We start from the raw sequence: 26,762 nt of genomic DNA, 5'->3' as shown, positions 1-26,762 counted from the left end.
CAGCTATTCTAACGTCAACATATTATTCTTGAGAGCATATCATATGTAGAGTTCCATCTTGTTACTACATCTCTGTTACAGAGATGTTGCTTCGTTCCCATCTTAATTTGCTCTGTTTTTGTATGCGGGTGACGGTGTTCTGAAAACTAGATATATGTCTTTATGCCCATGAAACACAAAACTGTTGTCAGTTATATATTTACACTGTTGGCAAATTATTGTCAAAAGTGGAGTTAAACTTTTAACTAGTGCCTAAATTAAAAATATTTTTAAATAGCTTTACATGTTCGAACACATAGTATGTTTGGAGAGTTTCATAAGTTCTCGACTTCGTTTGACCTTTAGTTAACACTTATTTTTAGTAGTAGGGAGTTTAGGGATCGCTACATCATTTTGTGCAATTTCATTGCACGGCCAACTTTTAACAGAATGAGGAAACTTTTCTGTAATCGCAATATCGATGTAACGCTCCGGATAAGAATGCTTCGATGTTATATTTTCTCCACCCTTTCGTATGGGATTAAGGCCTGTACCCTGAAACAATCAAATATCAAAAACCTGGAAGCATTCGAAATGTGGTGTTACTGGCGTATTCTGAAAATATCATGGATGGATCGCAAACAAACGCACCAAGTTCTCGGACAACTGTGAAAACAATGCGAAGTTTTAAATTCTATAAAAATCAGGAAGTGGTAATACTTAAGGCATATAATGCAGGGCAAAATCAAAGGCAGAAGAAGCGTAGGAAGACGTAAAATCGCGTGGCTACGAAATCTCCGTAAATTGTTTAAATGCAGTTCAATTGAACCAAATATTTAGACGCGAAACCAACAAAATTATAATTGCCAGATTGATTTCTAATCTCCGATAGTAGCGGAACTCGAAGAAGAAGAGATCATTTTGTCCCAGTCTCCCCCATTTGTCAAAAAGTACGCAAAACAAGTAACAAGCGGACAAATTATATTTGTTCGAATACTCACAGCAATCCATCATTACGATTGACGCGTATGACGTGCGTGAAACGAAATAACAGCTGGGCGAACAATCAAACAAGTTAATGTATAAAAAAAGGTGTTGACATCGAATAATTATTTACATAACAAGTGGTAAAAATGATATTAGAGAACTTAAGTCTCTTAACCCTGCGTTAGTGTGCCTAGATAAATTAGCACGAGATGTGTTCCGGGGTATGTCATACCCCAAACTAAACTAACGCAGGAAGTTAACATTTTTAATATTAATCATTTATTGGTTATTCTTGGTTTTATACTTATTTATGATTCAAATAAATTAAATATGGTACTGTAAAAGTCTTATATTTAAATGGTAAACATCATTTATCCAACACATTGCAATTATGCTAGTCAAAAAACACGAGTGAACAATAATACACTCAGATATTATGAAAAATTGTATTGATCACACAACTCTAAATAAACTTATAGCCTAAGATTCTACGAACTAAAGAAAAAAATGTTCACCAAAATACATTGAAAAATAAAAAAGTTGCGACTCTTCAAAATTGTTACAATTTGAACTCGTCATTATTGCGTGTATTGGATTGTGTATTAAACAAATTGGAGTATCACATCGCACGCATATGTAAAAAGTCTCCTATGTTTATTTATTGGACAAACAGAACATCTACTGCTTGTCCTACATCGCTTAGGGTCCAACTGATGTACCTGTGGTTGCTGATTATCACGTAGTGGTCGACGCAAAAATGACAAGGACGGAGAATACAAAAGACTAAATAGAATAATTCGAAAAAAAAATAACCGAAGCAAAAGAGAAATGGCTGGAAACAAAATGCGTGGAAATAGAAGAACTACAACAAAGGTACGATTTTTTTAATTTACATAAAAAGGTGAACACGGATGGCTAACTGCTAGAATCAACGGAAGACAAACTGAAAGAATGGGAAAACTATATTAAAATTCTTTTTCACGACATACGAGAAGAACCAAGATTGGAAAATAACAACGAAGGGCCAACAATTCTGAAATCTGAAATCATAAATGCAATTAATCATCTTAAAACAAATAAAAGCCCAGGTCCAGACGGAATATACCCAGAAACGTTAAAATTAATCAGCGAAGAAAATATCGAAATATTTGTCCTTTTATTCAATCGCATTTATGATACAGGTAAAATACCCCAAGATTGGCTGGAGTCAATATTCATCCCACTACCAAAAAAGCCAAAACCACAACACTGCAATGAGTTCCGTTTGATAAGCCTTATGAGTCATGCAGTAAAAGTCCTACTAAAAATCGTACATAATCGTATCTATAGAAAGTGCGAAACAATCATCGGAGACGATCAGTTTGGATTCAGAGCCGGCATGGGAACGAGAGAAGCCCTGTTCAGTTTACTAGTTCTCGCCCAAAAATGCTACGACCAACAGAAAGATATATTTATATGCTTTATAGACTTCGAAAAAGCATTTGATAGAGTAAGACACGACCTACTATTAGAACGTTTGCAAGAAGTCGGTTTAGATGGAAAAGACATCAAATTCTTAAAAAACTTGTACTGGAACCAAAACGCCAGAGTTAGGATCGAAGGTTCCACATCCGCAGAAGTAGAAATTAGGAGGGGAGTTAGACAAGGATGTGTTCTGTCGCCTCTGCTGTTTAATCTTTACTCCGAGTTTCTATTTAAAGAAGCATTGGAGGATTCCAAGGATGAAGTCAAGGTGAATGGCGTAAATATCAACAGTATCAGATACGCCGATGATACAGTGTTAAGAGCGTAGGCGCAAAATTTCGGGCCAATGCTTTTTAAATGCAATCATTTTTTTCGAATCCTGAGAAAACTAACAAATATTTTTGAAAAATTTAAACGCAGAATGAAAGATTACATTATTACCGAGGGCCGAAAGTCCCTTAGAAAAAACAAAAAGTTTTTTTGAATGAGATATCTGAAATTAAAAATCACACTAAATTTTCTCTTTTTTTTCACCCCTGTAACTTATTAAAATAAACATTATAGAAGTTTTCAGGGACTTTTGGCCCTCAGTAATAATGTAGTCTTCAATTCTGCGTTTAAATTTTTCAAAAATACTTATTAGTTTTTTCAGGATTCGAAAAAAATGAATGCATTTAAAAAGCATTGGCCCGAAATTTTGCGCCTACGCTCTTAATTGCGGATTCCGACGTAGGTCTACAACGACTCATCGACAAGACCAACTCGACCTGTGAGCAATTTGGTATGAAAATAAACATTAAAAAAACCAAAGTGATGTCAATCCGAAAAAACCAAAACGTATCTCAACCTTGCACAATAAATGGGCACATTTTAGAACAGGTCAATAGATTTAAGTACCTGGGATGTTGGATCGATAGCAGCCTAAATCCTGATCTAGAAATAAGATCGAGAATAGAACAGGCCAGAAAATCTTTCGAAAAAATAAAAAAACTGCTTTGTGATTCTCGAATAAAACTCGAAATTCGACTACGTTTATCAAAATGCTACGTCTGGTCGACTCTTCTATATGCAGTTGAAACGTGGACCCTAAAAACATCAACCGTAAATAAATTGGAGGCCTTTGAAATGTGGATCTACCGGAGAATGCTCAAAATTTCATGGACATCGCATACCTCAAAGGAAGAAGTGCTGCATAGAATAGGCAAGGAAAGAGAACTTTTTAACACAGTAAAAGTTAGAAAAACATCATACCTAGGCCACATACTGAGAAATAATAAGTACCAATATGCCCAACTTATAGTGAAAGGAAAAATCGAGGGAAAGAGAGGCCTAGGAAGGAAAAGACTATCGTGGCTCAGAAACATCCGACAATGGACAGGGCTAAATTTTGAACAGCTAATAAGAACAGCTGAAGATAGAGAAGATTTTAAAATTGTAGTAGCCAACCTCCATTGAGGAGAGGGCACTTTAAGAAGAAGAAGGTCGACGCAAGGAAGGGTTTTGTCTTCGTTGGTCTCGAAATTCAGAAATCAGCTGCAAACCCAGTTCTTTCAAAAAAATTCGTCTATTTAATTTATCATTTTTTGTATTTGTTTTATATATAACTTGAGCATTCACTCCAGCTGTATTCAAAAACTAAAAAAATAGTGTCGAAAGTCCAACGATGACTATTTCTTGATACGCTGTAATTAGCAGATAACTCATCCAATGTATCTACACCGCCTTTGGTTGAATTGAAAAAGTCGATAATTTCAGGTAATTTCTTTTTACCAGTTTCTTCAATTATAGTATCATCATGATGCAATGTAGAAAAGAGGATTACATTTTTTGACTTTTTTGGCACATATGAGACAGCCGGTATATCTTCTTTGAAAGCAAATTTTGTGCTGTTGGAATTTGCTTTTTGTTCTTCCTAACTTCCCAACCGATGAGTCTGAAGTAGATTGATCATGAGCGGATAATTGGTAAACCAGTTATCGAAAGTAATCGTTTAGTAAAAGAAACTGGCCCAATCAAACGTTCAACTATGTTTTGCGGATTGTTACTTTGCCGGAAAGGTCCTTCTGGCTGTGTGCCGACGTAAACTTCCATGTTTAGACAGTAGTATAAATCAACTTGCGCAAATATTTTTAAGCCATACTTCGCTGGCTTATTCGGTATGTATTGAAGAAATGACACACGTTCTCTGAACGATTGCAATTTCTCGTCTATTGTAAGATGTTGACTTGGTATATAGTGTTACAGTTGACAACAAGTTGATCAAATATACCTCTAATTGCTACCAATTTGTCGATCTGTTTCCGTTCTACTCTATTTTGCACATTGTCGAATCGCAAACATTGCAACAAAATGGAATATCTTTGTTGTGACATTGTTGTTCGAATGAGATCAATAAATACCGCTTTTATCAGTATTCCAAATTATAATATATTATAATAAAGTCTTTCTATTATAATAAAAAATATTTTCCTCTTTGTCACTTAGGGGTTAAAACACTACTAAAACAGCCGAGAGATAAGTAGTCCAAAACTTAGATGCAAGAAAGTTGTAGACGAAGATGCTGTTGAAGAAGTTGTAGAAGAAAAATAGGTGCAGCAAACTGACAACGGTTGGCAATGTATAGGGCCGAGACTAAGGTTGAGGCTCTACTATGGATAGAGCTGAAGCACCATTGATGATGATGATTATATCTTAAGCTTACGCGCTATTGTAGCAATACGTACATATCAGGAGGCATTACTATACAATACAGTTTGTTTAATTGGAGGCACATTTTTTTCCTGTTTGAGATGTTTTTTTTTAATGTAGTATGCGAATAAGATACTTCTGTATTTTAGAGATTCAGCTACACTGGTAATTAGTGTAATTAAATTGATTTGACGTATGTACATATTTAAAATATGAACCAAAGTACTTCAGCAACTGATAATCACTTTTGAGTTTATTTATGCATATTATTTTTAAATATTAATCTAATAAAACGCATCCTCTGCATACTATATTTATTTCACTAAGATTAAATTATAAAATTATAACAAGTAATCATAACATTTCACTTTTTCCACTGTATTTACCTTGTCAAGTATAAATATTTAACGTTTAACCGTTTTCGAGATAAAAGCCGTGTGTTTTCATTCAGAAACGCTTTTGACAAAGATTAAACTTAGTTCTCTGCTCACGTCGATTGCTTTCTTTTGCCAAGGTGTTGATTGAAGCGAGAGACACTAGAATAATATTTTTTTTGACGTCTCGGATGAAAGAAAACAGAAAACACCAATTTTAGGATTTTGATATAGCTAATAGAGAAAATTTAGTATGATAGGGTGAAATCTAGGTTAGATTATAAGTATGATGAAATTTTATGAAATGTGTTTGTATTTATAAAGCTCTTTTAACAGTATGACATCGATTACATTGTTTCAAAAAGGGAAATTTAAATAAATAAAAATACTATTTTATTTGCCATAATTCATATCGCTTTAAAGCGATATTTTATTCGTTATTTTTGGTCGTTAATTTCGTAATCACCTATTGAATGACTGTAAATTCTATAAGTGAAACACTCGCTCATAAATGTTTATTTAGGTGCTGGTATTAATTTTATGCGAAAATAAGTTATATTATGTAAATTTATCAATTAATATAAATATGGTGTGTGTATGCAATCAAATTACGGTACCTGTGATGTTGATCTAATACTTCTTCTTCCACAGTGCACTGGGGGACAGAATTTTCTTAAAGCCGCGTCATCAGGTTTACACAAAAATACTGGGGTGTTTATCGCGCTGATCTATACAAGACTAAAATTGAGGTGCGTGTTGTCTCGTAGCTTTGCTCCCTTAAGACTTTAGGGGGCGGACTGTACAGGTCCGTATTAATTCACGATTGACAAGACGTACACACACGTTAATTAAAGATTTAAATATAAAAATAAAATAATAAAAATTATTAATAAAAACTAAGAATATGTGTGGAGGGACGTAACACCTATTATATTAATATTTTGTACTTTCTGGTAAAATTTCTCCAATATTTTTCTCTCCTGTTGAAATTCACGTATTTCGTTAAGTTATTCGAAAAGAAAACACATTAGCTATGATAAGGTCAGTTTTATAGAATACAACATCATTTTACAAGTAAATACCTACCACTTTCGACGAAAACTCTTACCAGTTAGGTATGCTAGACGCAGAAGTGATCTTGCGTGTGACGGTTAATTTAGAAGATCTCTTCTGTAAAACACAAACAACATACTGTCTACGTTCTGATGGACAGTGCAAAGTTGGGTTCCAAATGGGGATAAAACTAGTCTGTATCTGTGTTTATATTGTCGGGATGCAATCGGATTGCTAGCGCCACCAATTTTTTTAGAATAGAAAATAGAAGTAGGGCTATTTGCACCTGCCTATAGTTACAACAGCAGATCTTTAACAACTCGAAATGAAGTACCTAAGTTGAAAGGTCTACGAAAACTAGAAATCTAAAAATCTGCAGGTATAAACGGGATTCTAGCTGAAATAATAGTAGTAAGAAATAATAAAGTCTATTAACTAGGAACGTAACCGATTGAGTTACGTACAGCTTAAGGCACCCTTTGTTTCTGTATACATACATAAATGAGTACCACAATAAACGTAACAATAAAAGATGTACCACATATTTTATCCATTCTGTTTAATTTATATGGGGAATGGCTCATTCACAAAGCCACGAATGATTTTAATGAAGGAATACGCATTGGAGGAGTTGAAGTGGTGTTTTATTTTATCCAGAAATACTTTAAGAACACTGAGTATTTATTCCTGGAGAATGCACACGAAAACAAATAAGGAACATAGGACTAATTATACAAAAGATAAGAGATTAAGGCACCCTTGGTTTCTGTATACATAAAGGAGTACCATAAGGTTGCATTCTTTTACCCATTCTATTTAATTTATGTGGGGAATGGCTTATTCACAAAACCACGAATGATTGGAATGAAGAAATGTGCATTGGAGAAGTTCAAGTGTTGAGGTGTTTTATATAATATATACGGTGTGTTAATTTGAAAAGCTACCACCCTCTATAATTTGGTCTCTATAGAAAATCTAAAACTATGCAAAAACACGTCAAATTTCTTTGTGAGGGGGACATTTTGTAGACCAGTTTTCAACTAAATTACATCAACCCTCTAGCGAGGGCGGACACAAACCCCAAAATCTTTAATGGAAAGGGGTGTTGAGTGATATCTCATACAAGGAAGACATAATTATAATGGCTGAAAATCGTTAAAAAAATCTGAACTCAATCTCAATATAGATAAAATCTAAACATTTCTGCGCAAAGCTTATTTTCGAAATTGTATGAATAAAAGTTGAAAAGAAAGAAGTTTTTTTAAATTAACTAACGTTACTACCATCTTTTCCATACTGTGAAAGATTATTAAAATATAAAAATTCTTCAATAATACTTTTCCTCAAGCAATAAAAATATTGTGAAACCGGAACGTTTTTATTAAAGCTTTAACTTGGATGTTGCGATATAAGTCAGCCAACCCTCATATATTTTCCACTTCCAGACCGCTAGACGTATCAATAACCTCGGAACTATCCCATTTCGTTCCCTCTTCTTACTTTTTTCAAACACAAACGCCGTTCCAGGCATTTCTCAAGATTGTTCGCCAACAATACCGGAATTTTGAACCATCAGACAAAAGGAAACTGTTGGTTTTTGTGTTAATGGAGCCAGGACACGCGATTTGCCTACCTGTTCAAGGACGATTCGAAAATGGATTTTACGTTAATAATAGAGCATTGAATTGTTCAAGCACGATCATTATTATTTAGAGCTAAATTTTGTTTATTGTTTTATTGATCTATGGAAACCTTGATTTAATTATAGTGCTGTACATTATCTTCCATTCAATTTAGGTTTAGTTGAATGAGAAAATATTGATAAATGGAAAATAGTGCATGCTTATTAATTACTTTCAATACTTCAGATTTTTTAGAAATATTCACAGATTTTTACAACTAGCACATTTTTTATAAGGGAGAGTCGGCTATTCGTGCGCACCTAAGTCTAATTCAGGATATTGCAAAAACTTAAAAACATTTCAGATTCCAACTTTTTTTTTGAAGATATACTTCAAGGTCCTAGGTATATTGGTAGGGACTTCATTCAAGGAATGGTTGAACAGTAGAACAGTGAGAGGCGAAATTTACAATTAGTGTAACGAGCAAAATTAACCGACCTATTCGGCCAATGGTGCGCATATGTCGGATAAACTATGTGCAATAATAAAACTTAAAGTATGCACGTGTACTTTATTAAATATCTCGGCTAAATCATATGTTATCTTGAGTTATCCTCTCTGCTGTCAATAACTTATAGTTACAATACATGTTGAACGCTGATTTGAGGTGAGGAGGTATTGTTAAAAGAGAAATCCCATGTAACTAAATATAGGCAGAGTAATGTGACTGGAGTGGTTATCGAAAATCAAAATGACTGGATCATCTTTCGACGGTTTTACGGTATCTTTGAAATGCTGAAGTCATTCATAAAAAAAATCTTCGTTGCTCCAGCCGCTTTCCGAACAAGAATATATAGATTTGGATGAACCATTTTTTGTTAATGCGTCTGCCATTCTAATCCTTGGAAATATAAACATTGGTGGAATGTAGCAGGTGCCTGATGAGTTGAAGTAACACATAATTATTGTGACTGTCTTCCCTCTTTCACCGCCAAACTGTTTGACACTTGGTCCCAGTTTTTTGCAAGGCTTTTGTACGGTGTTAATTCCACTATCGTCAACGTTAAAAACTCGTTCTTTCTTGAAGTTAAATTTCGTGTATGCAAATTTCGCGTTACAAATTATTTAAAAAGATAGTAACTTGCTCTTTATTAAAATCCGAGATCCTATTTATGCTGGTTGGTCAAGACTTTCTTAGAGAAATTTCTGGATATCTCTTTAGAAAGCCATATACCAGTCTTTGCCTGTCATGTGTGTTTGAACATTAAAATTATGTTTAATGTGACTAATATTCACAAATGAGAAAAAAGTCTTCTCAGCTGGTTTCTGGTCAAACCATGAAATAATTTCGCCATCTTTAAAATGTGATCTATTAATTGTTTTTCTTGATCGAGGGAAAAGGTGCAATGCTTCCCAACATGAGAATTTACAATGTCACTTCCATCATCAACACATTTCTTACATTTTCGAATAGAAGATTCTGGAATATTGAACCTTCTTCCAGCTTGGCGTATTTTGTCACCATTTTTACGGAGGCTAGAGCCGTACTCGTAGTTTCACCATCCCAGGACGCCTTTGTTTTTTTTTCGTTGACATTTTGTCATCTGGAAACTTATGGCTTTTCTAAATAAAACATGTTATATGAACGTTTAGACTTATTTTGTTATTAAGGATCGCTTGATTGAAAAATCTGTATTCAATTTCCGTGACAGAATTTATGGCAGTCACAAAACGTAACAAAATGCCTTAATATAACTTGTCGGCTAATAGTGCACAATGCGCACCATTAGACGACCTTCCACTTCACGACATAACACAAAATTTGATAAAAACAACAAAGAATCTGGCAAAACTTATACCAGTGTCTAAGATGGTAAATAAATAACGTGTATATGTACTTTTTAAAATATCTTTCTATTTCTATTAAGAGAAAAACTTACCGCGTATTTTCTCAGACACACAAACTATAACATACCACGCGAAAATATGTAAACGATAATTATATTATTATCTTTGTACAATTAGAAAGAAGATTAATAGTAAATTATTACATTTGTTAATGTTATTCACAACATTTGGACGACTCCTCCTCCTCATTGCTTGAGCCCTTGTCAAGGTGTGGTGACACTCTTAAATATTGTTAGCTTGCTGTCTCAAATAACTGCGATCCTGTGCCAGATGGACGGCTTAATGTAAGGATTTTCTCACCAGACTCTTCATTTCGTCTGCCCAGCGTGCTGGAGATCTTCCTCTAGGTCTTCGGCCTTCTACCTTTCCTTCTACTACCAATAGTTCTATGGTGCCCGTTCTTTTTTTAATAGCTCGTCTTCAGTTTTTTTTAATAGCCTGTCTTTTATATGAAACTCTTCCAGAGGAATTGACAGGTAGGTTCTGTATTTTGTCCAAGACACGCCTAGAAGGCTTCTGTAGACCCACACATCGAAGACTTAGATCTTACTTCTATCGATTTTTAGAGTCTAGAGATTTTCTTTTTCGAGTCCATATTTCAGCTGCGTATGTAGCCATGGAAAAAATAAGGGCATTGGCCATTCTGAGCTTAATATTCCTTGATATTGTTCGGTCGTTCCATATTTTAATTAATTTAGCTGTGGTGGTTTGGGCGATTGCTACTCTACGCTGGATTTCTGAGGAGCAATCGCCTTAGGGATTCCAATTATATAAATCTACCTACCATCCACTTCTTCCTCATGTACCATGTCGTTTCAGAACGTTAGTTACCATCATAGCTATCTTAATTTTATTCACTGCCACCCTAAATAGCATGCTTGTATCAACACCATACCAATCTCGCAAGTTCTTCAACCATGAGGTTCTTCTTCGTCGTGAACTGCGTTTGCCTGCTATTTTTCCTTGCATGATATTTTGTAGCAACCTATATTTGGGACCTCTCATTACATGTCCGAAATACTCCAGCTTTCTCCGCTTGATGCTTTTTATGATCTCAGTAGTCTTGCTGAGACGTTCTAGTATTGTGGAGTTTCGAATCTTCTCCACCCAGGATACTTTTAAAATTCTTCTATAGCACCACATTTCGAAAGCCTCAAAGCTAAGATCGGGCCACGTTTATCTACCTTACCTTACATCTTTATAAAAACTGAGTTCATTTGCGGCAAAATAGAAAAATTGCATAAGAAAGCTGCACTCTTAACCTTCAAAAACGCATCGTGATTTTTGTCGATAGGACACTCGGATTAAAAGATACTGAATTTTTACCGTCGAGCTGATTATGCGTAACTGATATTCAAAATCTCCGATCTTTTTAATCGTTGTTTCTGAGAAAGTTCATTCTGCACAAGAAGTGCTACCAAACATTTTTGTTCAAAATTATCTTGGTACATTTTTTATTTAAAACATTTTTTACTATGGCGTACAGATTCTTGGTCAATCGATATTTTTCCGTTTTCCTCCCTCTACGAGGATGGTTTTAGCGGAAATCTCGGAGGTACAAGTGGTTAACTTCTTTGTCTTCTTTTGGCGTCCTAAAATTAACATTTTCGGCCAAATTCAGCTTGTTCGTATGATTTATAGAGGTTCAGTGGCATTTTCGTCTCTGACGGCTGGAGTAATAGCATATATAACATATTCAAATTTAATTTAAATCGACAAACCGTTTGAAAATATCAAAAATAAACATTTTTGCACGAATATGAAATTACTTTACGTGATTTTTTTTATTGCCCTGCATAATTTTTGTACAGACTTTAAAATTGAATTTTTCGTTTATTAGGTTAATAAAATTTTCCTTATTTTTGATAAAAATAAAATGTTTTTCAATGTTCCCCGTTTCAGCGTATTCTTCCCATATCATACTTAATAAGATAAAGCATTTACTGTCAAAAGTGCTTATGCGTACGAAATTTACGACCTTGTTTTGGGCGGAAACTCTTTTTCAATGCTACATTTTCATGGCTCCCTGAAAAGACGCATCTTGTTTTACTTGAAATCGTGGAAAATGAAACAGTAATTTTAGAAATAGCACATGTGCAAGTAACAAGAAAGGAAGGCGATAAATACCAGCTGAATTTCATCCTTGAAAGCGTTCTGTGAACTCCCAAGTGCATAATTTAGATGTACCGATTAGAGGTGTATGTCTGCAACTAGTGTTTTGAAACGGTGATTTTCTTGCTTGCTAGATAAATATACTCATTAGAAGCTTGTTGCCGTTGTTTTTTTTTTCAACTTTTGCTTACTTTATAATAATGCATAATATGTTTCTCCATTCTCATATGTTTTTTTTACTCGGATTTTGAAAATCTAGTCATGTGTTCTTCTATTATGAAGCTCACGATTTTTAATACGGATTACCAACTTTCGAGCATTCAGTACGTGGATGGTGTTGTAAAAACAACAAGTTATATTAAGAGTAGTTTATTTTTCGTTTTCACAAATATTGGCTTGAATCTTATGCTACAGACCTTACTTCTTGCCTACAAAATATTTGTGTCATAAATATCTTATAAGAGCCTTTGGTTGTAACCACTGACGCCGGCCTGTCGACACTTTTAGATAAAGATTGGTTCAAGCCAAAAGAATGTCAGATGTGTTTTGCGTTGTAAAGTTGCTAGCCGAACGTGCGGTACTTGGTACATACGCTCTCTTCGTCTCAAAAATGCAGTGAAAAGTTTATTACTTTTCTTATATTCGCGCGCCACAAAAACACCGGTATAATAATAAACAATGTAGTAAAGCAAACTCTTTAATTAGTAATAGTGGTTTTGTAAATATTCTCTAGTTATTAAATGTGTAGTATCGATTGATTACGCTCTAAGTACAACCCGATAAAACCAAACACAAGGAATCATCTCCGTGAAGTCTGCATACATAATATCGAAGGAATTTCTTTAACAGTCCATGGTCCTAAAATATTTGGTACTGTACCCTATGGGGAAAGGAATTTTTCCCCAACAATTCAACCCAGAAGCAGAAGATGGAGAACGCAATGTTGTCCTGATAATGTCCGTTTAGGGGGCAATGCAAAATAATCTTCTTTTTGAGAGCATGTTTCTTTCATTTCCGTTGTTGATCATACATTACTGGGATAACCTTCCGGTTATCCGGATTCCGTTGTTGATACTTTTTTTTTGATAAAGGTTCGTTCATTTATTACCCATAACAGGTAACCTCTTAGACAAAAGTGTCTTGATTCTTTATTTATGATTTAAATTGTGAATTTAGGAGAATAAATAAATTTATTAATTTCATCCGAGACCTTACTGTTACTTATAGGAAATGTATGGTCGCTTAGAGCAAAGTGGAGAGAGGAGACCGACACCTGTGGGTACGCCAATCCCCGGAGTTGAGCAGTCCTTAGCTTGCACTCGTCGTATTGACCCTACAAAATTAGAGACCATTTTTAAGCATAAAAAGGACAATGACTAGGACTCACTATGACAAGGACTTACGGCTCTCAGAGGAGACTTTTACTTTATCACCGTTTTATCGCGGATATTTAATACATTCTTCTTTTTGTAGTTCCTTCTTCTATCGGAGGTTGGCTATCATCACAGCTGTCCGTACCTTATTGGCGGCTGCTCTGAAAAGATCTGCTGCAACTATACCACTCTCTTAGGTTTCTTAGCAAGGAAATTTTTCGTCTTCCTATGGATTTTTTACCCTTGATTTTACCTTGCATTATGAGCCTTAATATCTCATATTTCGAACCTGTAGTAATGTGGCCTAAATATTCCAGCTTTCTTGTTTTGGCGTGCTTTATGACCTCGCAATCCTTTTGTAGCCTTCTTAACACTTCTACATTTGTAACTTGTTGGGTCCATGGTATTTTCGAAATCCTTCTATAGCACCACATCTGAAATGATTCAAACTTCTTTATATTATCCACTTTTAGTGTCCAGCTTTCCATTCCATACAACAAAGTCGAGAATACGTAGCATCTTAAGGCTCTTATCCTCAGCTCCAGAGGAAGGTCTCGATTAACAAACATTGTTTTCATTTTTATAATTGCTTGTCTTACAATTTCAATGCGAGTCCTTATTTCTCTACCTTAGTCATTGCTTTTACCCAGCTTCCCAGATATTTGTAGTTATTCACTCTTTATACTTATTTTCCCTCGATATCTAGCCTTCCTACTGTATGTTGTTTCTAAATAATCATGCACTTGGTTTTCTTAACGTTCATTTGTAGTCCTTATTTTACACTGACTTGATGTAATCTATTTACTAAGGGTGGCAGTGCTTCTAGACTGTCTGCAAAAACAGCGATGTCGTCTGCGAATCTTATGTCGTTCAAGATTTTTCCGTTTATTGATATACCCAGTTGTTCCTCTGATATTGCTTCCTTAAAAAGAGCTTCGATGTACAAATTGAATAACAATGAGGACAGCACGCAACCCTGCCTAATACCTCTTTTGATCTCTATAGTTTCTGTATCGACATTTTCGATTCTAACCTTTACTTTCTGATTCCAGTACAGATTGACAATAACCCGTATATCTCGACTATCCACATTCTTTTCTTTTAACAGTTTTACGAGTTTTTGATGTCGTACTCTATCAAAAGCCTCTTGATAATCTAAGTAGACATAGAGAGATCCTGGTTCATATCTAGTCGTCTTTGCACGAGGACGTTAAAAGTGAACATAGCTTCTCGTGTTCCTAGACCTCCTTCGAATCCAAACTGGATGTCATCTATCTCTGTGGCTCATTAAGGAAATTGTTCCGTACTGGGAGCATTCTGTCGCATGTACTGACTTTGGTAGTGTTACAAACGTGGACAGCAACCAATCTTCGGGTATTACTCCTGCTGTATATACTTTGTTGAACAGATCTAAAAGTATATGCAGTGTTTCTTCGTCAATGCATTTAATTAGCTTAGTAGGTATCTGATCTGGGCTACTGATTTTGTGGTCTTTGCATTTCTAATTGCCTGTTCTAATTCGCACATTATTATTTTCGGTCCTGGTTGTTCCTGTGGTTCTTCTTGTATCATTCTATCATCGTCGAATAGTTTCATTATGTATTCTTGCCAAAATATTAGTGTATCTTTGATGTCTGCAATGAGTTTACCATTATTATCTTTGAGTATCCCATAGTGTGCTCGCTTTTTATTCATATTAAAGCTGTCGTCTTTTCTGTCATACTCTTCTATTTCTATGCATTGATCTGTTAACCACTTTTCCTTGGCCTTTTTGATCTATACTTTAATTCTATTTTGTAGTTCTTGATATTTTGGCTCATTTCTCCTTTTGACTTTTCTCCTCTCTTCCATTAATGCTAGAATTTCTGAAGTCATCCACTTCTGTTTTTTATTTGTCTTTTCAGGCTTTAAATTTTCTTCTGCAGCCTTCTGAATATTGCTCCACTTTTCATTGACATCTTCTGGTCTTAAGATTTCTTCTCCTACTTCTGTTAGATTTTATTTGACTTGTTGGATCACTTTTTGATGTATTTCTCTGTTTCTTAATTTTGTATAATCAAACGTTGGTTTAATACATAAATAACTACAATTTTGTTACAGTTCCATAACCCACCTCTATTCTCGACAATATTTTGTACTTCGTCTGAGTGCATCACGGACGCGATGCCTTGGTGCATTCTAGAATGTCAAACCGAGTGTATTTCTGGACAACCCTTTGTTCGTTTATGTGACATAAATAGTCACTGCTAAATCTGTATTGTAATGTGCTTTTCAATGCCCCCTTTTTTGCTTTGACGTGCCCTAAAAAGTGCATGCATCACGAACTTCAAAGAATCCAGCCATCTGGAAATGCAGCTTTCCGCCGGAAAGCAGTTTTTGATGTCGAAAAATAATTACAGACAATTTTCAGATGGCGTTCAGCATACCAGATACAAAATTTTATGTAATTAAAATGAAATCTTTTTTAAATTACATGTATGGACTTAATATGTTTTAAAAATTTTATATTATAAATTTAAAAATAAACTACCTAGGTATTTCCTGACCGCGAATTTTCAATAACCTTATGCAAAATTCTTGAGTTTTTGGTCTGAAATTAGTAAAATAATTTAATATTTTTTAGACGTTTCGGCGAATCTAGATTTGATTTCTTACTATTTTTTTATTGTTTCAGCATATGGTGCAGACGGGTATGACAGCTCCATTCCCAGGGGCTGCCACCGCCACACCAGCAGGTTTCCCAACACAAAATGGCGAAGTCAAACCTGGGGCGGAGGAGAAACCGACGGTGACTGCTCTCCTTCCGCCCCCAACAGGTGCCACAGCACCAGGAGCAGGACCGCCCTTTAGCCCGCCACCTCCTCAACCCCCGACAACAGTGGAACCACCCGTCAGTATAGCTTGCAGCCCCGCGACGTTAGCCGCTCAGGCTCAGTCTCAGTATAAATGTGAATCTCTTTCAACGGTGAGTAAAATGACATGTTTGCTTTAACTCTTTTATTTTCTGGGGATTTCGGTAAGTCTGCTATATACATATAAGCTTTCCGCCAACATTCGATAGACCTATTAGTTAACAATAGTAAGTTTTGCTAAAGCTGTCTTGCTGTGCTGAATAAACTTTGTCTGTAGAACCTTAAATGTGGATCATTAAGACCTATTTGGGGCAGAGATAGGCTGCGACAGGGATTGCTTATCCGCAGCCATCTTTTTTTATCCCAAAAATTTTCATCCAAAGCTGAAAACGATTTAGGTCATCAATAGTTTCAAATAAAGCCGTGGCACAACTTTTACGAGATTTCAACCTTGATATCTGCCTTGGTTGATCAAACATGGGATGACGTGAGTTACTTTTTTGTTTCTTCTTTTCAACCTCAGAAGTTACTTTTCTTCTGATATTGGGATAAGAAATTTCTATTATCTTGTGAGCTGGAGTAGGTAGTAAGTGTAAAACACCCAGATAATTCAAACCAGGGGAACTGAGTACTCTACTGTAGAGTAACATAAAGCTATTGTTAAGTTTCTTAGTACACTTATCTGAGCTCCTCTTACGGATATTACTTGATCAAATTTTTGCTTCTATATTTTGCACTGGCTTATAAATGTAAGAGTATCGTTCAATTTTAATCCAAAGTATTTTGGTTCTGTACAATTCTATAAGTAAGATCTCCTCTTTTCATGTTATTTTAAACTTTTTTTTCCTTCCGTGTAAACGCATACTTGTAGCCTGTGATCTCGGCTAATTATTGTTGCAGTATTCTGCTATATAAAAATCTGTATTGGAAACTGACAGCCTCAGTCAAAATAAGCGGAAACCTGTCCAGTAGTGTCCCCATAAAAAGAGGATTGCGCCAGGGGAGCATTCAACACCTCTTCCTTTCAACCTTACTTAAATTAACAGAAAGCTCATCAACAACATAATATATGTCGATGATACTGTCATTCTGGCAGACACCCCTGAAAGGCTTCAACGACACCTAAACGTAGTAGGAGAAGAAGGCGAATCCTTTGGTCTTAAAATCAACACAAATTGTTGGTCTTCTACTCTTTCCACAAACTTCTACTAGAACTCTGATTAATTCCCGATGAATCGTCTCGACTTTAAAAGGCAAGTTATCTAAGAGGTTCTAAAATTACCTGCACAACTTACTTCCGATGTCCACTTTGCCCATTTTATAGAGATTTTATCTAAGTTATAAGTATCCAGTAAGAACACTTAAATACTGTGAGTACGGAGATTTTAGGCAGTCTTCCTAGGCGTCTGTTTGATATACCGCAGAATGCTTCGGGTTATCATCAATGATTTTACTCCCTGGCATCCATGAAAAGGTACTTTGTTGTGCTTTCTCTCTTGTCTTTACTTCAGATCACCCTATAAAAAGTTCTTCTTTCTGACAATTCGAGTGACCGTCTTAAATATTGACTTGTATTCAGTGGTTCTCCTTATTGCTACCTGCTTATGCTGTTTGCACTTACCCTATATACCTTTATGTATAATTCGTTTCTGTGCTCTCAGTGGCTGTGGCACTCTCCATCCGTAACCTTCCCTATCCTTTGGATGAAAAAGTTATTAGTGTCTCTGTCTCCGCACTTCATCCATTCTGCGATATTTGGAATTAATAGCCTTGTCCAGGCCGCTCTATGCTCATTTGTCCATCCTTCCTGCTATGCCGTTATGCTTCTCGAAGGTTTATGCCCTTTCCTTTACCATCAGGTGGATGAGTAACTCACCTATATGGCCACCGTTGATGTAGTTTTGAATTTCTTAAGTACTTGTGCTACTATTAAAATTTTTAAAGGCAGTCCCTGGTCCTCCCACGTTGGGCATAATCCTTTCTTAGGCAGTCCTATCCTATGCCTTGCGAACGATGTATTTAACGTGCTCACCAAAAGTTTATATATGAAGGTTATTAAATGCAGTGGGTCATGATCTCATTACACTTGTTATTCCTATATAAGCGTAAGCGTAATCGTGTCGTAAAACAATTATTTTTATTTATTTTCAGGAAACCGAAAATGGCCCTACAATCCCAGTTCCAACCTCAGAGTCCTCAGATGGTACGGTAAATTCATCAGTAGCACAGGCAGCTTCAGATATTATTAAGAATCAACCAAAAAGGCTACATGTCTCGAACATTCCATTCAGATTTAGGGACCCAGATCTTAGAGCAATGTTTGGGGTAAGTTAGTTTGAATTATTATAATAAGATAGACATTAAAACATTAAAACTCCTATTTTCTATTTTTTTTGTTTAAGTTATTCAATAAAACAACTATGTCATACATTTTTAATTTATTAATTTTCACAAATTCTTTTTCTTTCTTTCTCCCCTTCCTTTTACCCTATCAGGGTGTCGGATTTGGGCTAGCTATTTTAATTTCCATTTACCCACCTCTTCCATTCTTTTCTGTTTCCTGCCATTATTTTCAATTCTTCGAGTGATTTTTGTTTAAGTTTTCCCGCCTCTACTACTTGCTGTATCCATTTTTTATTACCCGAGAAAAAACCCAGTACCTTATGATCGATTACATATATATAGGTAAAATATCAACAAAGATAGAATAGTTAAACACATAAAAAAGAAAGGAATAACACTAGGTTTTAGAACAAACAACAACTTAGGCAAATATATTAAAAACAAGAAGAGCCAAAATAAAAAGCACTTCCATAGTGGTGTATACAAACTTAAATGTGATGACTGTCCATAAAACTTACATCGGTCATACTGGTAGAACTTTTAACAAACGTATAGCAGAACATAAAAGTGCTTTCAATAATAGAAAAACAGATTGATTCTACATACGTACCTCACTGTAGTGATAAGATTAATACATTTGTGGAAGTTTTGAAAACAAAATTTTCACTGTTTTATTGTTATATGTATTAATATCTAATAGCTCAATGTTTTGTACTGTTGTTATTTATGTAGAACATGGACAAAATCTGAACCGCTATTCTTATTTTTTTACTACTTTAATATCATTTCTACTTCATCATGTATTATTAAGAGTCTACAGTGGACTTAAATCATTTGTATTCGGCAACTGTTTACTTGTAAACAGTTTATCTAATTATATTTCGACGCCTAATTTCATTGCGGATCGATAATTTTTTACATTTTGACATTCCCTAATACAAATATATGAAGACCATATTAATAAGTGTATATCTTTTATTTGTTTCAGCAATTTGGCCCAATATTAGATGTAGAAATTATTTTTAACGAAAGGGGATCCAAGGTATGTAACAGATTTTACTTATGATTTATAAAAAAACAATTTACCATGAAAAGATTACATTTGAGCCAGCTATGTTGCTATTAAAGTCCATAGTTATTGCAGGCGTTGCTAGCATTCGCGTTTCTTTGTTAGTCAAAACAATCTTAATGGTTTAATAGCTGATTTTGCTACTAAAAATTTGAGTTATGATTGTATTTACTAACAATAAAACGGTGCCTCGTCTACAAAAAGACAAATTCTAATTGTCATGTGTAGGTGACTCGAAAGTTCTAAAATATTTTCGTGTAGTGTTTTAGTCGTAAATTTAATTTACTACTATTCGAACTACGAATGCTAGTTTTGTATATATGGATCATAGGTTGCATTTTTAGGTAGTTAAGTTCTTGTACCAAAAACCATTTATACCAAAAACCACGTTTGATAAGATTACAGAATCTTCTTTGTCGTTTGAAAAGAGAGCCGTATGTTTGCAAACGACGTGGACAAGTTACAACGTATCGTCAGTATATCTAATATTTTTAATGCTACTTTTATAAACCACAATACTCTCTCCTTACTTATGGAGCCTTTCGAAATATCATTTAGCTTAGCTTAGACGTTAAATAAGAGTGGTGAAACTGTGCATAATTGTCCAACACTCCAGTGCCGTTTCCCGATCGGAGGTTGGATATGGTATAAACCAGTCCCTTAAATTCTTCAACCATGACACTGTCCTTCTTCCTCTTATCTTTCCCTGTATTATCAGCCTTAGCAGCTCATATCGCTGTCCGCTCATTACGTGTCCCAGATATTGTAACTTTCTTATTTTTATTGTGTTTGTTATTTCGCATTCTTTGCCCATTTCTAGCAATACTTCCGTGTTAGTTTTCTTCTGTGTCCATGCTATTCTAATCATCCTCCTGTAGCACCACATTTCAAATATAACTTATTTGTGTGTTCTTGCTTTAATGTCCAGCTTTCAAGTCCATATTGCAGTATTGAAAACACGTTTCATCTCAGTGCTCTTACTCTCAGTTCTAATCTAAGGTCTTTGTTGCAGAGAGTTGTTTTCATTTTTACAAACGCATTTCTTGCTATTTCTATCCTGGCTCTTATTTGGGTTGTTTGATCATTATTGTCTGAAATCCAGGTTAATAGGTATTTGTATTTATCAACCCTTTCTATCGGACATTTCCCAAATGTATGTTTGTTGGTATATTTGTTTTCTTTGTTATTATCATGTATTTGGTCTTTTTTATATTCATTTTTAGTCCATATTTTTCACAGAAACTGTTTGTTTTGTTTAGCAGTAATTGGAGTTGTTCAGCAGAGCTTACCATAATCACGGTGTCATCTTCATATCTCATGTTGTTAATAGATCTTCCGTTAATTATCCTGGTTTACGGAGTTTAATGGTCTGATATTCGCAGGCAATATTTTGAATTTGTTGTTTTCGGACTCGTTATAAAAGTTAAGTCAAGTTACGAAAGGTAAGTCTTTGGATGTACGTCTTATATATGGCATTAAAAATATTTACCAAAACACCAATGTTTTGTTTCTTAATTAATAGTTTCTTTGGTCCCGTGATTTCTCCATCATCATCTAATTTTTTTCTTCTTTCTTTAACATCTATTTAAAAAAAAACACAACTTTTGTTCATTCCGTTTTTCTGACTGACCCTGTATAATCGAAAATAATGTCTTTGATATACATAATTTTTCTTACATTTACATCATAGCCAGAGGTTTGGCGCACCCTGTATATTCAATTAATTTTCTTGATTCTAGTAAAATCTACTAATTCGAACATTTACTCGTTCCGACAAGTAGATCTCTGTCTGTTTTTATTAGTGGAACAGAAGCCACATTAGAACGTCCAAAATTTATTATTTCACGTTTCGTTATAAATTCCGTGCTGTTATGTGTAGCTTTACTTGAGATTCGTTTTCTTAAAGGAATTTGAAAACTTTAACAGCTTTTATGTTATTAATACTCTCTCCTAGTTAATTTGCCGCCAAATTTCAATGTTTAGAATTTCTAAGGCGACAGACATATAAAAATTTATTACACTGATATTTCTAACGGAAGTATTGCCACTTTTTTCTGGTTTGGGTTATTGATGCGAGTGTTATTTATTATGTGACCGTTACTGATGTGATTTTTGGATTTGTAATTTGTTAAGGCAGATTTTTTGTAAATTCTAACGGTTTTGGTGATATTTAATGCATCTAAAAAGCTTGTAGCAAACCAGAGGCGGGACTAGGAGACGTAATATTGATATGAACGGTGGCAGAATGATATTTCACTAACAACAAACGTTTTAAAGAGAACTTTACATACTGGCGGATAGAGAAATTAAACCTTAGGAGCATGGTATCCAATGAGTTAATCATTATCAACAAAAAAATTCGCAAATTTAGGAATTAGCGGAATGGGTACGATGTTTGAGATCACAAAAATTATCACAAAGTAACATGGAAGGCAGGATTTCGTTCAAATTATGCTACCAATGATCACCTTCATACAGTAAAGACACTCATTGAAAAATCTATAGAATATAACAAACCTCCTGTCCTCACTTTCATAGATTTTCATAAAGCGTTCGACACGATCGAAATAGACAGCCTTATAGAAGCAATGAATGACAGCAGGATTGACCATAGGTGAACTTATTTACAATATTTACAAAAATGCCACTATAACTCACTATTACTGTTAAGATATACGATAAAAGCCGACCAATAAAAGTAAAACTTGGGATAAGGCAAGGAGATACATTGTCACCGAAATTATTCATAACGGCATTAGAGTATGCCTTTAAGATGGTTAATTATTGGGACCACCGAGGAGTAACAATAGATGGCGAAAAGCTTAACCATCTCCGTTTCGCAGATGACATTGCCCTTATAACAGAAAATTTAGGGGAAGCCACAGATATGTTAAATGAATTGGAATTTGCATGTTCGAAGGTGGGCCTCAGAATGAAATTGACCAAAACTAAGTTGATGAATGATGGACATTCATGAATAACCATTTAACTATTCAAGACAAAGTGGTAGAACTGGTGGAAAAATACACGTATTTGGGTCATGAAATAAGAACCAGCAGTGATAACCAAACATGCGAAATCCAAAGACGAATTACTTAAGCGTGGGCAGTCTTTAGAAAACTGCGAGACACACTTAGGTCCAACATACCAATTAGCCTCAAAAGAAAAGTATTTGACCAATGCGTATTACCGGTCATGACCTATCGGGCCGAAACTATGACTCTAACCAAGACTATGCTGGGAGTGACGTTGCGGGACCAAATAAGAAACGAAGATCTGCAAAGAAGTACGAGTATTGCTGATGTTGTGGAACGCATAGCGGAATTGAAATGGAACTGGACAGGCTATGTAGCGAGAATGCACGACTCACGATGGACAAGCAAAATTAGAAATTGGATGCTAAGAGCAGACAAAGGTAGTAAAGAAAGACCACCTACACGTTGAGCTAACGACATCAGGCGTATTACCAAAAATTTGCAACAAAGACTAAAAAATCGTAAAGAATGGAGGAGTTTAAGAGAGGCCTATGGGATGATGATGATGATCATGAAAACCGCCAGATAGTAAAACAGATCACATACTGGTGGAGAGTAGACATATTGAAGATCCTACACAATGTAAGGAGCTATAAGCGTACCAAAGCTAATAGTGATTGCTACAGTAAAGGCCACAGTAATGTTCAGTATCTCTAAAGCAGGAAACATAAATTATATAAAATTGTGTGATAGGACAAAGCTCAAAGAAAGAGAAATCTAAGAAAAGTATGTAAGAAAAGAAGGAACTGCCGAATGTACAGACATAATTTGGTCTTAATTACGCAGAAACTGAGATAATGGAATGGAATAAAGAGAAAATAGAATTTTACGATAGTCCATCAATAATATTCAAAATTAAAACATAAAGAATAAGATGGCTGGGACATGTAAAAAGACTTGCTAAAAAAAGTAAGTAAGGAAATGTTTAGAAGATGCCCCTTGAGGAAAAGGCGAAAGGGAGACTAGAAGAAATTTGAAAGATGCTGTAAAAGATGATTTAAAAGAGCTTAAGATAAGAGACTGGGAAAATAAAGCTCTGGATAAGAAAGTCTGGAGAGGAATTGCCGACCAAGTCTTGGGCCTCCATGACCTTTACATTACAAATCTTTGGGTATGGAGTGTATGTATGGAGAAAGAAGTGTTCGAGTCTGGAAATTGAAATTGAAGAAGACTGCCTGCACCTTATTGTTTACAGATGACGGGTAGTAATAGCAAATGATGAAGAGGACTTATATAACGTTTATGATCAGGAAGCTAATTGATAAGTATATCAAAAAACGGAGCATCTTGTATTTGGTGGACAACCAGAAAACATTACAGTCGAGAAAGGTATTATAAACGGTTGTAAGGCAATAATATCTGTGAATTTATGGAATCTAAGTTGGTCTCTGGAATCGAATACTTGGGTCATGTGTTGAGAGGCGAAAGATGCAAATTACTTCAAGTTATACTGGAAGGAAAAGTACAGGGCAAAAGATCAGTGGGAAGACGCCAGAACTCGTGGCTAAAAGACCTGAGGAGATGGTTCGACCGCTCATCCGCAGAAATCTTTCGCGCAGCAGTTTCCAAAACTACAATTGCCATTTGGATCGCCAACCTTCGAAAGGAGACGGCGCCATGAGAAGGACTGGATATAATAACAGAATTATTCAAGGACGAGTAACAAAACCTAGGAGCAAAACCGACGATTATGTAGATTGAAGTGCGGAAAGCAGCAAGAGCTGTGGTGCTGCCGCTTTGGTTTACTATTCTTTTCGATTCTTTCCTGTTTGCTGCTTTATTTTTCCAATTTGGGATTTTAACTTTTTCTGTCTTTTTCAATATCCTTCTTTCACCTTTTTCTTTTCGTCATGGGCATACCTTCTTCTTTTCTCCTATTCCTTCCTTTAGTATTCTTTTGGGTAGTCTCATGTTTGGCATCCTTTGGATGTCCCAACCTTCCCCAATCCCTACAATATTCGGTTCTCGATACCTATTTTCTAGTTCTATATTTGATCTTTTTATCCACATTCCTTTCTATAACTCTCCTCCAATCCCACACTTAAAGCACGTATTCGGATTTGTTCGTCATCCATGTTTCATTGGCATATAATGCTATAGGTCTTATAACTGTCTTATATATTCTTATCTTAGTCTTTCTAGATATGTTTTTACTTCTTAATAACTTGTTTAGAGCAAAGGTACAATTATAACCAGCCATAATTCGCACTTTGGTTTCTTTCTTCATATTTCTTCTCTTGGTGAATGTTGCTCCTAGGTATTGGAATCTTTATACTTTTTCGAATTTATATATTTTTCCTTGTGTAGTTCTTGTCACGTATTGTCCTAATATAATAATATAATAAAGACGTACAAAATCCTTAGGAAGACGAAGAGAACTAGAAAAGGTTTTGTCTTTTCCTCTGTCTGTCCTCGTCTGTCCTCTGAAAGGCTCTTTCACTGCTGTATTGCTAGGATGGTGATGATTGGAAATAACCCATTGCACGACTATGTCTGTATTGGAGTACAAACAGCACTTTAAGAACCTAATAAAAGATGTAGTAATGCATAAATTAATCCTAACAAATATATTGACAAAATAATTAGTAGATTTTGGAATATTTAAATACTGATTATATAAATATTAATGAAATACTGAACAGAAGTTAATTGATGATTTATCTTTATTGATGACGACAAGAAGAACTGTAATAGGAAATAAAGTAGACAGTTCTTATTTGACTATCGTGAATATATTTTATTCACTGTAGCATGTTTATACGATCGAGCAGTCTTTTTCAAGAAGTCTAGAATATATTTTGATTTAAAAATGCAAAATTTTAATTAAAACAGGTTTATCATGTTGAGTTAGTTAAACGTAATCAAGAAACATGAATTAATGGGAAAGATAAAGAAATTTGGGTTCATACAGTTTAAGCCATTTATAAATTCGAGGTAGAACGTGAATTATTACCTTAGACGGATTTGGTGTTTAGCCAGTGTTTTATAGTTAGTGCTATCGTTACAGCATTTTTTAAGGTTCAAACTGGTGGTCATATCATCGCAAGCAGTCCTTGCATATTTTTCTAATAGGCCAGGTTTATCAAACGCGTGACCTTCCCATTGGTCATTTACTGCTCCGTAGATTCGCATTAGTACTTTTCTTTCAAAATATCTCAATATATTTTCATTAATTTTTGTTAGACTCCAGATCTCTGACCTGGAAAACGTCTAGAAAAATCGAAATCATCGTTTGGTTCATAGTGTACTAGTACTACATGGTACTAGTCCCCTCTGTAAAACCACAAATTTTACTTCTCAGTTCGTGTGATCTTTGGTACCAGTACATCCAATATTTCTTCCCTTATAACTTTCTGCATTTCCTCTTTTTCTTCAAGGATGTGTGCTCTAGTTCTCCTCTTTTATATTGAAATAATCCTTCGAGCTGTCCTCTTCAGCGTTTTAGTTTTTCCTCTGCCTTCACTATGGTCTCACCATTTTCATCTAAAAGTACCGTAGTATGGTTTCTAGTTTACCTTCTTTTTTGTAAACTCTCAATATCTCTCTAGATGGTTGGGGAGGGCAGGCTTTTTGTGGTTCCCATTATGTCTTGATATTAGTGGTGTTGATGTCTGATTTACACCACTACAACAACAACGGCAGCAGCTGGTGGAAGATGAAGAAAAAAATGAACCAACTAGACCTCCAATGCTGGAGGAGGTTGGAATGGCAATCCAAATAAAAAGTCATTTGTTTCTCAAATCTTGTAGACCCACTTGAATGTTACTTCTTCTTGGCTGAAAACCTGGCAAATTAAAGAAATTAAATCTATCCATGCCACCTATACCCTACGAAGTGGTGGCTGTCCAACTGTCGCATTAAATGGTCAGTTCTTGCAACAAAAAAGATGCAAAATATCTGGGA

The 26,762-nt window shown here is 35.1% G+C and overlaps 1 protein-coding gene across 2 annotated transcripts in view; it reads left to right on the top strand.

Moving 5' to 3' along the window:
- Rbfox1 (RNA-binding Fox protein 1) overlaps nt 1–26,762 on the top strand; it is a 402,117-nt gene that overhangs the window by 265,160 nt on the left and 110,195 nt on the right. For both annotated transcript variants that reach the window (XM_072529091.1, XM_072529090.1), the window contains exons 2-4: nt 16,235–16,525; nt 18,564–18,737; nt 19,744–19,797. In XM_072529091.1, the coding sequence (XP_072385192.1) occupies nt 16,235–16,525; nt 18,564–18,737; nt 19,744–19,797 (519 nt within the window). The remainder of the gene's footprint in view (nt 1–16,234; nt 16,526–18,563; nt 18,738–19,743; nt 19,798–26,762) is intronic.

Source organism: Diabrotica undecimpunctata, chromosome 4, assembly GCF_040954645.1.
Source record: "Diabrotica undecimpunctata isolate CICGRU chromosome 4, icDiaUnde3, whole genome shotgun sequence".
Classification (NCBI taxonomy): domain Eukaryota; kingdom Metazoa; phylum Arthropoda; class Insecta; order Coleoptera; family Chrysomelidae; genus Diabrotica; species Diabrotica undecimpunctata.
The sequence above is the reverse complement of the archived record's forward strand: the minus strand, read 5'-3'. Positions and strand labels throughout refer to the sequence as shown.